This window comes from Rhinolophus ferrumequinum, assembly GCF_004115265.2.
Source record: "Rhinolophus ferrumequinum isolate MPI-CBG mRhiFer1 chromosome 5 unlocalized genomic scaffold, mRhiFer1_v1.p scaffold_110_arrow_ctg1, whole genome shotgun sequence".
NCBI lineage: Eukaryota > Metazoa > Chordata > Mammalia > Chiroptera > Rhinolophidae > Rhinolophus > Rhinolophus ferrumequinum.
The window spans coordinates 3,262,437-3,274,797 of record NW_022680355.1 but is presented as its reverse complement, the minus strand read 5'-3'; the positions used below and the strand labels follow the sequence as shown (position 1 = coordinate 3,274,797).

At 40.6% G+C, this 12,361-nt stretch overlaps 2 protein-coding genes across 3 annotated transcripts in view; one reads left to right on the top strand and one right to left on the bottom strand.

The window, feature by feature from the left end:
* Positions 1-7,171: 7,171 nt before the first annotated feature.
* Positions 7,172-12,361, top strand: part of TRDMT1 (tRNA aspartic acid methyltransferase 1) — a 56,118-nt gene continuing 50,928 nt past the window's right edge. The window contains exon 1 of one of the 2 annotated variants that reach the window (XM_033100662.1): positions 7,172-7,651. In XM_033100662.1, the coding sequence (XP_032956553.1) occupies positions 7,588-7,651 (64 nt within the window). In that variant the 5' untranslated portion in view covers positions 7,172-7,587. Of the gene's footprint in view, positions 7,652-9,690; positions 9,776-12,361 lie in introns of those variants that run through there. The other variant, XM_033100663.1, reaches the window with a different exon arrangement.
* On the bottom strand, positions 10,964-11,604 carry LOC117019165 (ATP synthase subunit O, mitochondrial-like). Its single transcript, XM_033100664.1, is given in 2 exon segments — positions 10,964-11,112; positions 11,115-11,604. Coding segments are annotated over 2 exon segments (639 nt in total).

Below are 12,361 nucleotides of genomic sequence, written 5' to 3'. Positions count from 1 at the left end.
GAAATAGTCATTAGTCATTATGTATCCTCTGAATGAATGAATAAACATAGAACAAATCCCTTTGGGACTTGTACTATATTTTAACTTCGTAGTCATTACCTTAGATGGAATTGAAACACTAATAGTCTTGATTTGCAGAAATAAGTTTAACTCTCTACTGTAAGGATTATTGGCCCCTGGTGCATTCCAAGTGTGAAGTTGTATTTGTGTTGTATGATGTTTACATAAGTGACTTTGTACGCTGGTAAGGTAAATTTTAACAATTTTAAGTAGAAATGAAATTGGTTCTTTTTTCTTGTATGGGGAATAGATATAGTAGGGGTAGTAGTATGGAACTGTTATTACATTTCAAGTATTTTTATCACTATTGGATCAAATGAAAATGACACTAAGTGAAAATGTTGTGTATCTAAACTAGAACCAAAGTAGCAAGGGTAAAACGGAAAACCCTTATATATGATTTTTCACTGGATTTTGGTTTGTCAGTACTGACAACTGTAGCAATTAAAAAAAAAATGAAGAATAAGGGCTTTTGTGGAGAGAGAGAGAGAGAGAGAGAGAGAGAGAGAGAAAGAGAGAGAGAGAGAGAGTGTGTGTTTTGCTTTTCCTGGTCTTGACAGATCTCTTTTGTGCGATTTGGTTACCTGGAACTGTTCTGAATGTTTGGATGAATTACTAGAGAAAAGGAGCAAAGTAATAACAGCTCTTGAAAGGCATTGTGCATTTATCTCCTCCGTTCCCATCATGGGCTTTTTACGCACCTGAAGTAATGAAGGCTATAATAGAAAACAATAAGGAAATAAATTTTATTAGGTAATATGCAAATTAGTTTTTGGTAAAATACCCTTTTTGAAAACATACTAAGAAAATAATTCTCTAATTGTTAGAAAAAAAAATGGTTATATCTTATATTCTGACAAAGTTGTCAAGAAGGTGGAAGAAAACCAGTATTTATTGTTCTAGGCACATTACTGACTATACTGGGGGTACCAAAAAAATGTATACACATTTTAAGAAAGGAAGAAACTGTATTAAAATTGTAATACTCAATATACACCGATAACAAAAGATGAATACAAGTCACGTGTATACGTTTTTTGGCACCCCCAGTATATATATATATGTATATATTCAATTATTAATTGAGTACAGACAACTACCTTGTTAACAAATATTATCCCAATTTCATAGACGAAGAAATTGAGTATTAGAGGCAGGATTCATGTTAATCCGTCTATTCTAAGGAGCATGTTTCTTGCACTGTATCAAGTTGTCTTTGCCTTTGCAGGAGTGACTGGTCAGAGAACCTATTATAAATGTTAGTAATTAGTCTGTGAGATTGTTCCTCTTTTGTGACGCAGAATTAACCTTTTTGTCTGACCTTTATAACATGCACTACCATATCCCTTCAGGATTGCTTCATCGATCTCACAAGTTGCCTTCCTTCCTCAGGCCAGCCTGTTTGTTCTCAGGAAGCAGTGCATTCTGCCCAGTAGGGCTGCTGTAGTTTGGACCCGTTTCTGAACCTCTGGTCATAGGAGCTCAGCAGACATGGGACAGCTGAGCCTACTAAGTATCTTTTGTATTAAGTTATGGTATAGCCAGCTCTGGAAAGAACTCTGGAAGAAATGTGATGAGGAATTCCCTTTTCTCCATCTAGTTGTGGGCTCCGGCAAGTTACCTAAACCTTCCGGATCTCGATGTCTTTATCTCTAAAATCAAGGTTGGGTGAAATCAGTGGTTTACAATCCATGTCCACAGAGTCACTTAAGGGCAGCTACCGGGGTTGATCAGGGTAGGGGAGGTGATCTGCCAGTTTGGGGCCACCTACCATTCATGCTTCAACAATACAACAGCTCTGTGTGTGTGTGTGCCTGTGTGTGCACCCACATGCGCAAGCTTACGCGCACTCCCTCTACCTCTCTGCCCTGATTCTAGAAGAAATTTTGTTTAAACAAAAGGCTCTATATCTAAAAATAGTTGTGAAAACACTGGAAAATAGTCTTTCCATCTAGGACTAAAGAAAATAAATTCTTTCCATCTCTAACTTTCCATGAGCTTATGAAAGCAGTTTTAAAGATAGAGACTCTCACTATCATTAATTTCACTAAAATATAATCTTTAAAATGTGCTGCATACCATTTTAAATTAGATTTTCGGAATTAACCTCAAAGAGAAAAATCAATGTCAAAATATTGGAGTACTTTGAAATGGTAAGCTATGAGACAAAATGCATGGTTTCTATGCGTTTCAGCAGAAACTCTGGAATTATATTTCTCTTGATTCCAATTTTCAACAACATTCATTCATTGTCTTCTGAGGTAAGTCTAAGACAGTATTCCCAACCGGAAGTCACTAGAATACACTTTGCAATAGAAAAGTACCACTCCTTTAAGATACCATGAGGTTCATCATTTTCCATCTGTTCTTTTTCTTTTGGAAGTTTATCATGTCACTGAGAGAACACGTCTTCCGTTTCCTGTTTCTTTTCCTTTGTGACAGTCTGTGAATACGGTGACTGGACACCAGAAAAGGAAGAGGAGTATTTGGCTACAGGTTTGCTTTTGTATGAGTTCCCTTTCCTCCATATTTTTGGGGCACTTATTTTAAATCAGGATTCAATATACAATAACTTAGCAATTGCTGCATACTTCCACCCTGTTCATTTATTGATGGGCTATCCAGAGAGGATATAACTTTAAAAGGCTGTCACTCTTTAGGCACTCTGTCCAGCAGAACTTTCTGTGATGAAGGAAATGTTATCTGTGCTGGAGCCACCCGCCTTCTGTGGCCACTGAACATTTGAAATGTGCCTGGTGTGGCTGATGAGCTACATTTTGAATGTTAATTGAGTTAATTAAACTCAAAACACCAGGTGTGGCTAGTGGTTACCCTACTGGACAGTGTAGCTCTTGGAGAATCAATGACATTGGACAATAGCCCTATGCTTAGGGAGAAGAAAGTATTAAATTGTCTTTTAATATTGGTAACTTTAGGATCAGAAATAAAATATATATTTTTACATTTTTAAAGTTGCTTTAACTAAAAATTTCCTCAATGCCTGGTGCATAAAAAGAATAAATGATTAGATGGTATTAATAGGTTTCCCCTCACCTCCACCCCAGGTCTCCCCAATTGACACATCCTGCATAAAGTCACTTGAACAATTTCCCCCTGATTGGGAGACCTGTAGACCCACCTGTCATGGTCTTTCAGGGAGGTAAGAGCTGGGGGTGTCTATCTTACTATGTGTGCTGCTGTCTGCTGACTTCCTGCTTTTATGCTCAGGACCCCAGCAGCCATGTCTACGGCTTTGCAAACTTCCAGCCTTTCCTGCACTCTGCTCCACGCCCAGGCTCCTCCTGGACGCCACCGACAAGTGCAGAGACTTAGATGTGGTGGCCACCTTTACCACTCTATAGAATGCTGGTCTTACTTTGTGTAGGGCCCAGTGTTCAGTTATGGCTCCTAAAACAGACATCACCAACCTGGAGTGGGCCTGATTCCCTGGATCAGAGTCATGTCACATGGCATAACTGAAGGGACTGAGAACGCATCACTTAGAGAATGTTATTATATAGCTATTTATAAAACACCTACGCATTGTGCTAGGCATTGGGCTAAGTGCTTTAATTCTCATTTAGCCCTTAGTAACCAGAGGTCCTATTTTTATATGGTTTAGATGTTCGCTAGCCTCAGAGAGGTGAAGTGATTTTCTCAAAACCACATAGCTAGGAAGCGGCAGATCTATGATTCCTATTTACACTCTGGCTCGCAAGCTTGCAGTCCTAACCACAATGTAACTCATTACAGAAGAGGGAGAGTTCTTTAAAATCAGTGCAGAGGGAACAATCTCAAAGGAACTGGATTTTAGGTGATTAGAAGGTGTCGTCGTGCGGGGAGTCACGAGGGAGACCCTGCTCACTGCACCATTTGTCATGCAGGGTGTCAGGCGGGGTCTCAGCTCCCACTCCCCACACAAGAACACAGGACATGGTGAGGCCAAAAAGGAACATCCACGGAGGGAGGAGGTAGGGGAACACCCATAGGTAGGGGAGTCATACCACTATAGTCTCACTGGAGGCTGGATTCACACAACGTGCGACCTGCTGTCTGCTTTTCTGCCGACCGACTCCCTAACTGCACTCCGCCGTGCTAACTGCATCCGCGCTTGCCAGCCCCCATCTTCTTGCTAGCTCCCATTCTCTGCTAGCGTAGCCACGGCAGTTATATTAGTGGCCAGTGGCTCACTGGTTACAGCTGACGGCCAACTAGCCGCAGATGATGCCATCCAATCACAGTTGACGGCCATTTACTACCTGAGCCAGCACCTTTCCACGTGAGGCCGAGAGCCTGGAAACTGCACTCCTGGCTCTGTCCCCACAGAAGGGTTTTCTAATAATTCAAGGTTTTCACCACCAGACACCCCACTGAAGTACTCTGGCCCCCTGATTAGCGGCTCATAAACCTAGGCCTAAAGCTGGATGATCCAAATCACCGTAAGTGACATTCTTGAGTAAATGGGTGCTCACAAGTGCTAGATGAGCTCTCTAGGCCTTTCCAATTCAAATTTCTTCGGGATATAATTTCCTCTTGATGACATTTATTGTCAATTTATTCTTGTATGACTATTTTTTTTTAATTTTCCATGCAATTCCTAAAGAACATTCTTTTTCTGTGTAAAACCAGAATGTAACTTATTCATTACTTAAATTGGCAGAAAGTATGCTCTGCTCTGCCCACAGACAAGCCTGTATAGGACTCCATATCATGTTTCACTGTGGAAATAAAGAATGGCTTGGGTCATGGAAACTCAAAGATCGCTGCAAAAGAGTAATTTAAGCATTGGGCAGACTTTGTTTAATTTTGTTAGGTAGTAATTACAGGCAAGAGAGGAAGAATAAAATATCATTAGATTTCAAGTTATACAATGATCCCTTAAATAATTGAGGGGATGCTATTATCATTTTAATATACCCCTTAGAATTATATTGTGCCCCTTACTTATTTCACATGTGATTATATTTCTGATATATTTCACATGTGCCGGATGTTAACTAGCATTTTTGAAAAAAACAAATGTAGGTTTGCTCTTTTGAGGGAAAATGCACTGACTATCCTAAAGTCCAAATTTTGATTTTGGTATTTTCAAATAGTGTGTTGAGTTTCTCTGATGAGAATATAAGCTCTATTGGATATTTCATTGAGGATAACTTTATGGAAAACTCTAGGATTAGAAAGCTTGTGTAGGATAAAAAAACATTTTCTTTTTTTTTAATCCTGGAAGAACATTTGGAATTTGCTTTGAGAAAGAGTAATCAATATATATCTTCTTTTTTTGCCTATATCTGCCCACTCTACATTCCTCCTCAACTACTCCCAATTGTGGCCCTCCCCCGATGCCCCCATCATGCACACAGCTTGCTCCAGTGATTACAAGAGAATGCATATTTATTCTGAGGGGGCCTAACATCTACAAATGCTTCCATGGAGATAGTTGTAATTTATGATTATGGAGAAAGTTTTCATTTTTGAAATGAGTATCACATGCGGTAAGCTTTAGAGAATAAATACTATGTAAAAAATGTGGCATATAGGAAGTAAAAATTGGGCTAGAAAGAACTGAAAGGAGTTAGTAATAGGAACAGGTGAGATCTGTATTTCAGAAAGCTGGGATGGGCGTGGATTGAGGAATTGAAACAAGCTGCGGTTTCTAACTTGAGAGTCTGGAAGGAAGATTCACTTGAAGTAGATGTCTTGGAAAAGGCTAGGGTTTCTAGTCAGGATAAAAAAAAAATATGCAGGGAAAACAGTGCTTGGTTAATGCTGAGCAGTCTAGTTTGCAGCAGAGTTCAAGATGGGGAGAATGCAAAGTTAACAAAGAGAGGTAAGTCTGGGGTTCCACTGTGAAGACCTTTATGTATCAGAGTGAACAATTTATAATCAGCCTGTGTGGGGATGGAGTTCTACCTGCAGTCCTCTCAGGACATATGTATTTTTCATGAACTCTTCCACGTATTTCTGTCCCGTCTATCCCCTACCTGGTAAGACTTATTTTGACCTATAGCGCTAATAGTTAGATTTATTTGTTATATTGGTTGTTGACTGTATATCAATCACTGTGACTATATAGCTAGCTTCCTTTATATGTACTGCTATAAATCTGTGGTACTAATATTATGTGTAAGTATTAGGAAAGTTTGTTTCATGCATTATATATGTGATGTTAGTGTGTATATGATTCAATAAATTGAGTTGGTTTAAGAGTCATTTGCTTAAAAAAGATTTTCTAATTGTGTCCTTTCTAGATAATTTCAATTTGAGCAGATAATTAACACGTGGCCAAATCAGGATTCACTTTGCCAAATATAGAGTGGCTACAGAATCTTGGAACTGCAGGGCCAAGCAATCATTTCCCTTTCTTCCTTCCCCTTTATGTTGCAGATGAGGAAACCAAGCTCAAAGCAAGGTCACACAGCCACTTATTGGCAATGCCAGAACTAAGACTCAGTTCTCTGCTATCTTTCTACCACACAGCCCTTCTTTTTTGAAGTAAGGGACCGATAAGCAAAACATTCAAAGGCCAGTACACACATTTACAATGTAAATATTTCATAAAACACATCAAAATGGATCAGTCGGTTCTAGAAGTCAGATTAACAATAGTCATACTTTTAGTTATATTAGCACACATGCAGAGTTTCTGACTAATTGGTTAACTTATTATAAGTGGTACTCCCCAATGTTTTCTAACAAAACTCATGGAGATAACGGGAACGATAGAAGGACACTTCACAGTGAGAACATTTCCTTTCTGGGATATGGCCATTTTTGTTTTTCTTCTTAGTTTGTAATCCAACTTCTAACAATTTGGTCACTGGACCATCTTGGAGAAATAAGGCGCTAGCACTTGAAGCTCCATAAATAGTTTTACATTATATTAGCAGATTCTATGTTGGGGATATTTTCCAAGCTAAAATATGATTAACCCCAACTAACCCAAACTAACAATTACAGCAAGCACCGGGGCTCTGCGGCACGTGTGCTGTTTCCATATTTGTAACTCTGGGACCTTCTCTGGAGTAGAGACAGGCTGGTGTCTTTTATCTCCACAATCCCAAACACATGGTATGTGCTCAAGGCTAATCAATAGAAGTAAAGGTTGTAACAATTCAGGCTTGCATGCCTGACGGAAAAGCAGCATGCCTGGAAAGTGAGTTTTTATGGTTTAGAATCTGTGTTAATTCATTTTGAGGCAAAGGCAGATTTCACCCCTCTGCTGAGATCCAGACTTTTTTTTTCCTCTCAAGCCCTTGAATACACCTTAGAAGGATGATGGAGCATAAATGAGGCCACGAGTGGTTGCTATTCACTTGCGAGCCCTCACTGTTTTCTGCCTTGGGCCCCTGCTGACCTCGGCCAGCCCCCAGGCCCCGCGCTACCCAGTGAAGCCCTGAGCTTAAGCAGCAGGACAGGGCGGAACTGAAAAGCCGCGGAACCCGAGACGAGGGAGCGGCGCGGGCGGAGGGAGGGGAAGCTGTGGGATCCGCAGGCCTAGTTCCGAGGCGGGGCGGCGGCCGCGTGGGGATGGAGCCTCTGCGGGTCCTAGAGCTGTACAGCGGCATCGGAGGCATGCACCAGGCTCTAAGAGGTGGGAGTGCACAGAGCGCGTCTCTCGATTCCCGCGTCGGCGCTGGGCCGAGCTCGGGCGCCAGGCAGGGGCGGAGCGGCCATACTCTGGGGCGGAGACCGGGGGAAGGGGGGGAACTCGGTTGTCCTGGAAACCGCCGGAGCGGCCACCTCCTCCCGCCGCTCTGGGCGGAGGCTCCCTTCTTCCCGCCTCCAGCGGTGCCCCGACGCCGGGTGCAGCCCCTTAGAGGACTCCGTTTGTGAGTCCCGATCTGCAAGGCGAGGCTATCAAATGGGAGGGGCGAGCCCCCAGCCCGGTGCCAGTCCGCCTCCCTGCTGCTGGTCACCCGGAGGCGTGGAGGCTCAGGCCTTCCCTCTGGGGGACGTCGGGGGGAGGGGAGGTCGCTCCGCAAGTCTGGGCCGGTGACAGATGGCTCTTCAAGGAGATTGAGTGAACACTGAGAACTGTAGGGGAAGCAAAGAGAGGAAAAACCTGGTCCGTTCTGATCATTGAAAAGAAACATGCTGCCTTGATACATCATCTCTAGATTCATTTCGGCGCCAGAAGAGCCGAGTTGAAACTTAGTTGCAGTGTGACCTTGGGCTAGTTCTTTAACATTTTTGGAACTGTTGCCTAGTTTTAATGTGAAAAGGAATTCTTTCAGAGAAGGACTGTTACGAGGATCGAAGATAAAGCGTGTACCATGTTGAACAATGCCTGTTACATTGTAGCCACTCACACTATACATTATTGCTATCTCTATTGCTTTTACAAAGTACCACTTCTGTTTCGAGGTTTTGCATTTCTTTGGTGCTAAGTTGGAACTGAAAGGTTTAGTTTTGGTGATATTCACTCAAAAATATTTATTGAGCCCCTATTCTGTACCAGGTACTGTGCTGGGCCCTGGAGATATGGAGTGACAGACTTTGCATGTGCATGTTTTTACTTAAGTTACTAAGACAACCATAAACAGGAAACTTCCCTGTTTCCTTTTTCAGTAGCAACAGTAACAAGAGACTGATACTGTAAGATACAGACAATATGTAATGAGTCGAGCATATAAATTTTCTGATCATATGTATTGAGTTTGGAGTCTAGACTAGGTTATTGTTAAATTTCTATTACCGATTATTCTGTAGCTCTCTATGTTCAGTTCTCATATCAAAACTTACCAGCATGAAAACAAAACAATTTACTCTCTTAGTTAATTTTGTAAGATTGGATAATGCCAGCATTTCCCCCATATCTTGAAACCCCTCAGTGAATGCAATTTTAAATGTTGCTGAGTGCTTTACCATAAGCTTTACCATAAGCCTTTACCATTCAGCCACTCCTTAAACATTGAACATTAGATTATTCCAAGATTTTTTGCAAGTATGATTTTTTGCTGCAATTTCATCCTTGAGCGTAAATTCTGCTTTTCTCTCTAAGCATGTTTCCTAAAAGTCAAATTAATTCATTCAGTAATAAAAGACTATGTGCTAAGTCAAAAATTATGAGAAAATTTTTAAGGCTTTTTGTAATATAGCAAATTGCTTTTCAGAGGTTTATAAGTGCTTCCCTCAACTACATATTGAGCAGGATTTGTCTTACTCCTTTTTAATTTTTGTTAATTTGATAAGGGAAATTGTATAATTTTAATTTGCATTTTTTGGTTCATGAAACAGTTAAATATTTTCTCTCTTATTAACCAATGCAATGTGAATTCATCACATATTTATTTCTATCACCAATGCCACTATCCTGAATCTAAGCTATACTGTCTCTTACATAAAATGTTCAAATAGTTTCCCAACAGCTTCCCTGCTTCTACTCTGCTTTCCTACTCCATCCCTTCAATACATAGCAACAGAATGATCTTTTGCACAGTAATAATGATCTTTTGCACAGGGGATAATGTCATTTCCTTGCTTAACTAGCTTCCATCTGATGTTGGACTCATAGCCCCATCTTCTTACTAGGCCTGTGAAATCTGGCTTCTGTCTGCCTCTTCCACCTTACCTGCTACCCTCCCCCTGGTTCTCTTTTCCAGGCTCACTGGTCTTCCTTCTCTGTGTTCCTCAAACCTTCCGCGTTCCTGCTATGTTCCGGCCTTTGCTGTTGTCTCCACCCAGAGTGCTGTCACCCCTGACCTTTCCACTGCAGGTGCATTTCATCTTTTATGTCTTGGTTCGCATGTGGCCTCTTCAGTGTAGACTTCTGTGGCTTAGCCTGTGATCCAACGTAGCCTTCCTGCTGCCTCTCTACCTTGATGCTCATCTTTTGGTGTGAGTTCTACATTTTAGGGATATTGGCTTTCAGTCATACCCGATGCAAATATTTTCCCCCACGTTTGTCTTCCAATGTTCGTCTATTTGATGTACCAAAGTTTTAAATTTTTCTGTAACAAAATGCATTGCTGTTTTCCATGTGGTTTTTATATAATGATAAAGAATAATAGCAATGGCGGCTAACTGCAACTTTTATTAAAAAGTTTTTTTTTTTACATGTTTGAAGGTCCTGTTGGAAGTATGTAACAACTTAGTGGTAGAGCCAGGATTGTAACCTAGGTCTCTCCACCTGACCTCTTAACCTTGCTAGGCTGTCATTTTTCTGAGTGGATCCACTACTTGAATGTACACCTTCAATAATAGTAAGAAGTAGAGGAGGAATAATACTGAACTTAAATTTTGACAAATTTCTAGGTAAGGTTTATGACTGAATGTTTTTATTGTGGTAAAAATATACATAACATAAAATGTGCCATTTTAACTATTTTTAACTGTGCAATTCAGTGGCATGAAGTCCATTTACAATCATCACTGTTACTACTGTCTCCTTCCAGAATTTTTTAATTTTCCCAAACAGAAACTCTGTATCATTAAATAATAACTGCCCAGCTCCCCTTTTCCCAGACCTGGTAACCACTATTCTACTTTGTCTCTACTAATTTGTCAGTATGAGGTACCTCATATAAGTGCAATTATACAATATTTATCCTTTTGTGTCTGGCTTATTTCCCTTAGTGTAATGTTTTCAAGGTTCATCCATGCTGTAGCATATGTCAGTACTTCATTCCTTTTTATGGTTGAATAATATTCTATTATATGCATATACCGATAACCGCCGTATAATACGGTTGTTAGCTTCCTTAAAATTCCATGTTATGTGAATCCGTGTTATGCGAAACAAAGTACTAGTACAAAAAAGGGGGTTAGTTTCCAAAAATTAAAAAGAACATACTATTATATTTTTATAATTAAGAGAAATATCTTTTTTTTTTTTTCTGTTCAGGAAGCATTTTATTGTTGCTCCAAGTTTAAGAATTTTTCCCTGACAGAAAATCAGTTACTTTCAGAAAACCTCCCGCGTAATCCTACTTAGCTTCTGAATCTTGGTTTTTGCAGTCATATCAACATATTTCTCTCCAGTACGCATAATCATTCCACCCATGATTGATGAATCAGTCTTAACTTCTAATTTCAGTATCTGATGTTTACTAAGAAGCTCTTCAGCACCATGTTTAGTTCAGAAAAAGTGGCCTCATCCAAAGGAGATGCGGTGGTGACTGAGCAAGGTGCTTCCCCACGGTGCACGCTCATCATGGTAGAAAAGGCGGAACTGACTCCAGCGGTGTTGTTCAGGCGACCATCTGCAGTAAGCAAATTCATCAGGTTGGATGTGAGGGGAGAAAACTTCTCTTTTGCGGTCATGTCATTTAGGCTTTTCATTGTAACGGAACGCTTTCCATAGGGAGTCATAATGGAAGCAGCCAATTTGGGTTCCTCCAAGGGTTGTGCTGCTCCCAACAACTCCTTTTCTACTTGTTCCAGTTGATGCTGCTTAGACGCAGCAGAGTACAGAGCAGTGGCACAGCGACCTTCAGTACCATATATCTGAACAGGTGGCCTCACAAGCTTGGTAACCGGCCTGTCCACAGATGTACTGAAGCATCGCACCTGCTGGGAGAGCCCGGATGCTGCTGGGCCTGCCATCTTCTCCCTGCCAAGTATCTTTATTAAAGCACTTCTCACCCAAGTGTAACAATATGTATGAAATAATATTTTCTTCGTCATCACTACTAAGCTCTTATTACGTCCCATGTTCTTCGGGGATTTCCCTAATTTCGAATGAGATATTTTTTGCTCTTGAAAGCTCTTATTATGCTCCATGGTGTTCCGGGGATTTCCCTAATTCTTAAACCATGTTAGAGTAAAACCGTGTTCTAGGATGCCGTGTTGTCCGAGGGTTTACCCCAATTCTCGAACCGTGTTATAGAAGTGCCATGTTATACAGGGGTTACCTGTACCACATTTTATTTATCCCTTCATCTGTTGATGGACTTGGTTTGTTCCTACCTGTTGGCTATTCTGAATAATACTGCTATGAATATTGGTATGTACATAATCTGTTTGCATCTCTGCCTTTAGTTCTTTTGATATATACCTAGGAAGGAAATGCTGGATCATATGGCAATTCTATGTTTAACTTTTTGAGGAGCCATCAAACTGTTCACAGTGGCTGCACAATTTTACAGTCCCACCAGCAATGTATGAGGATTCCACTTTCTCCATATCCACAAACTTGACTTGTCATTCCATTGTTTTGGTATTTGAAGTTGTCAAAGAGCTTTCAGACTCGGTTTGAATTGCACAGGAATAGATCAGTGAAGGAAAGAATTATTTACAGCCACGAAAGATGATAAATAAAACATATATGAAGCTGTAGAAGAAAAGGGTGATGAAAACTGGA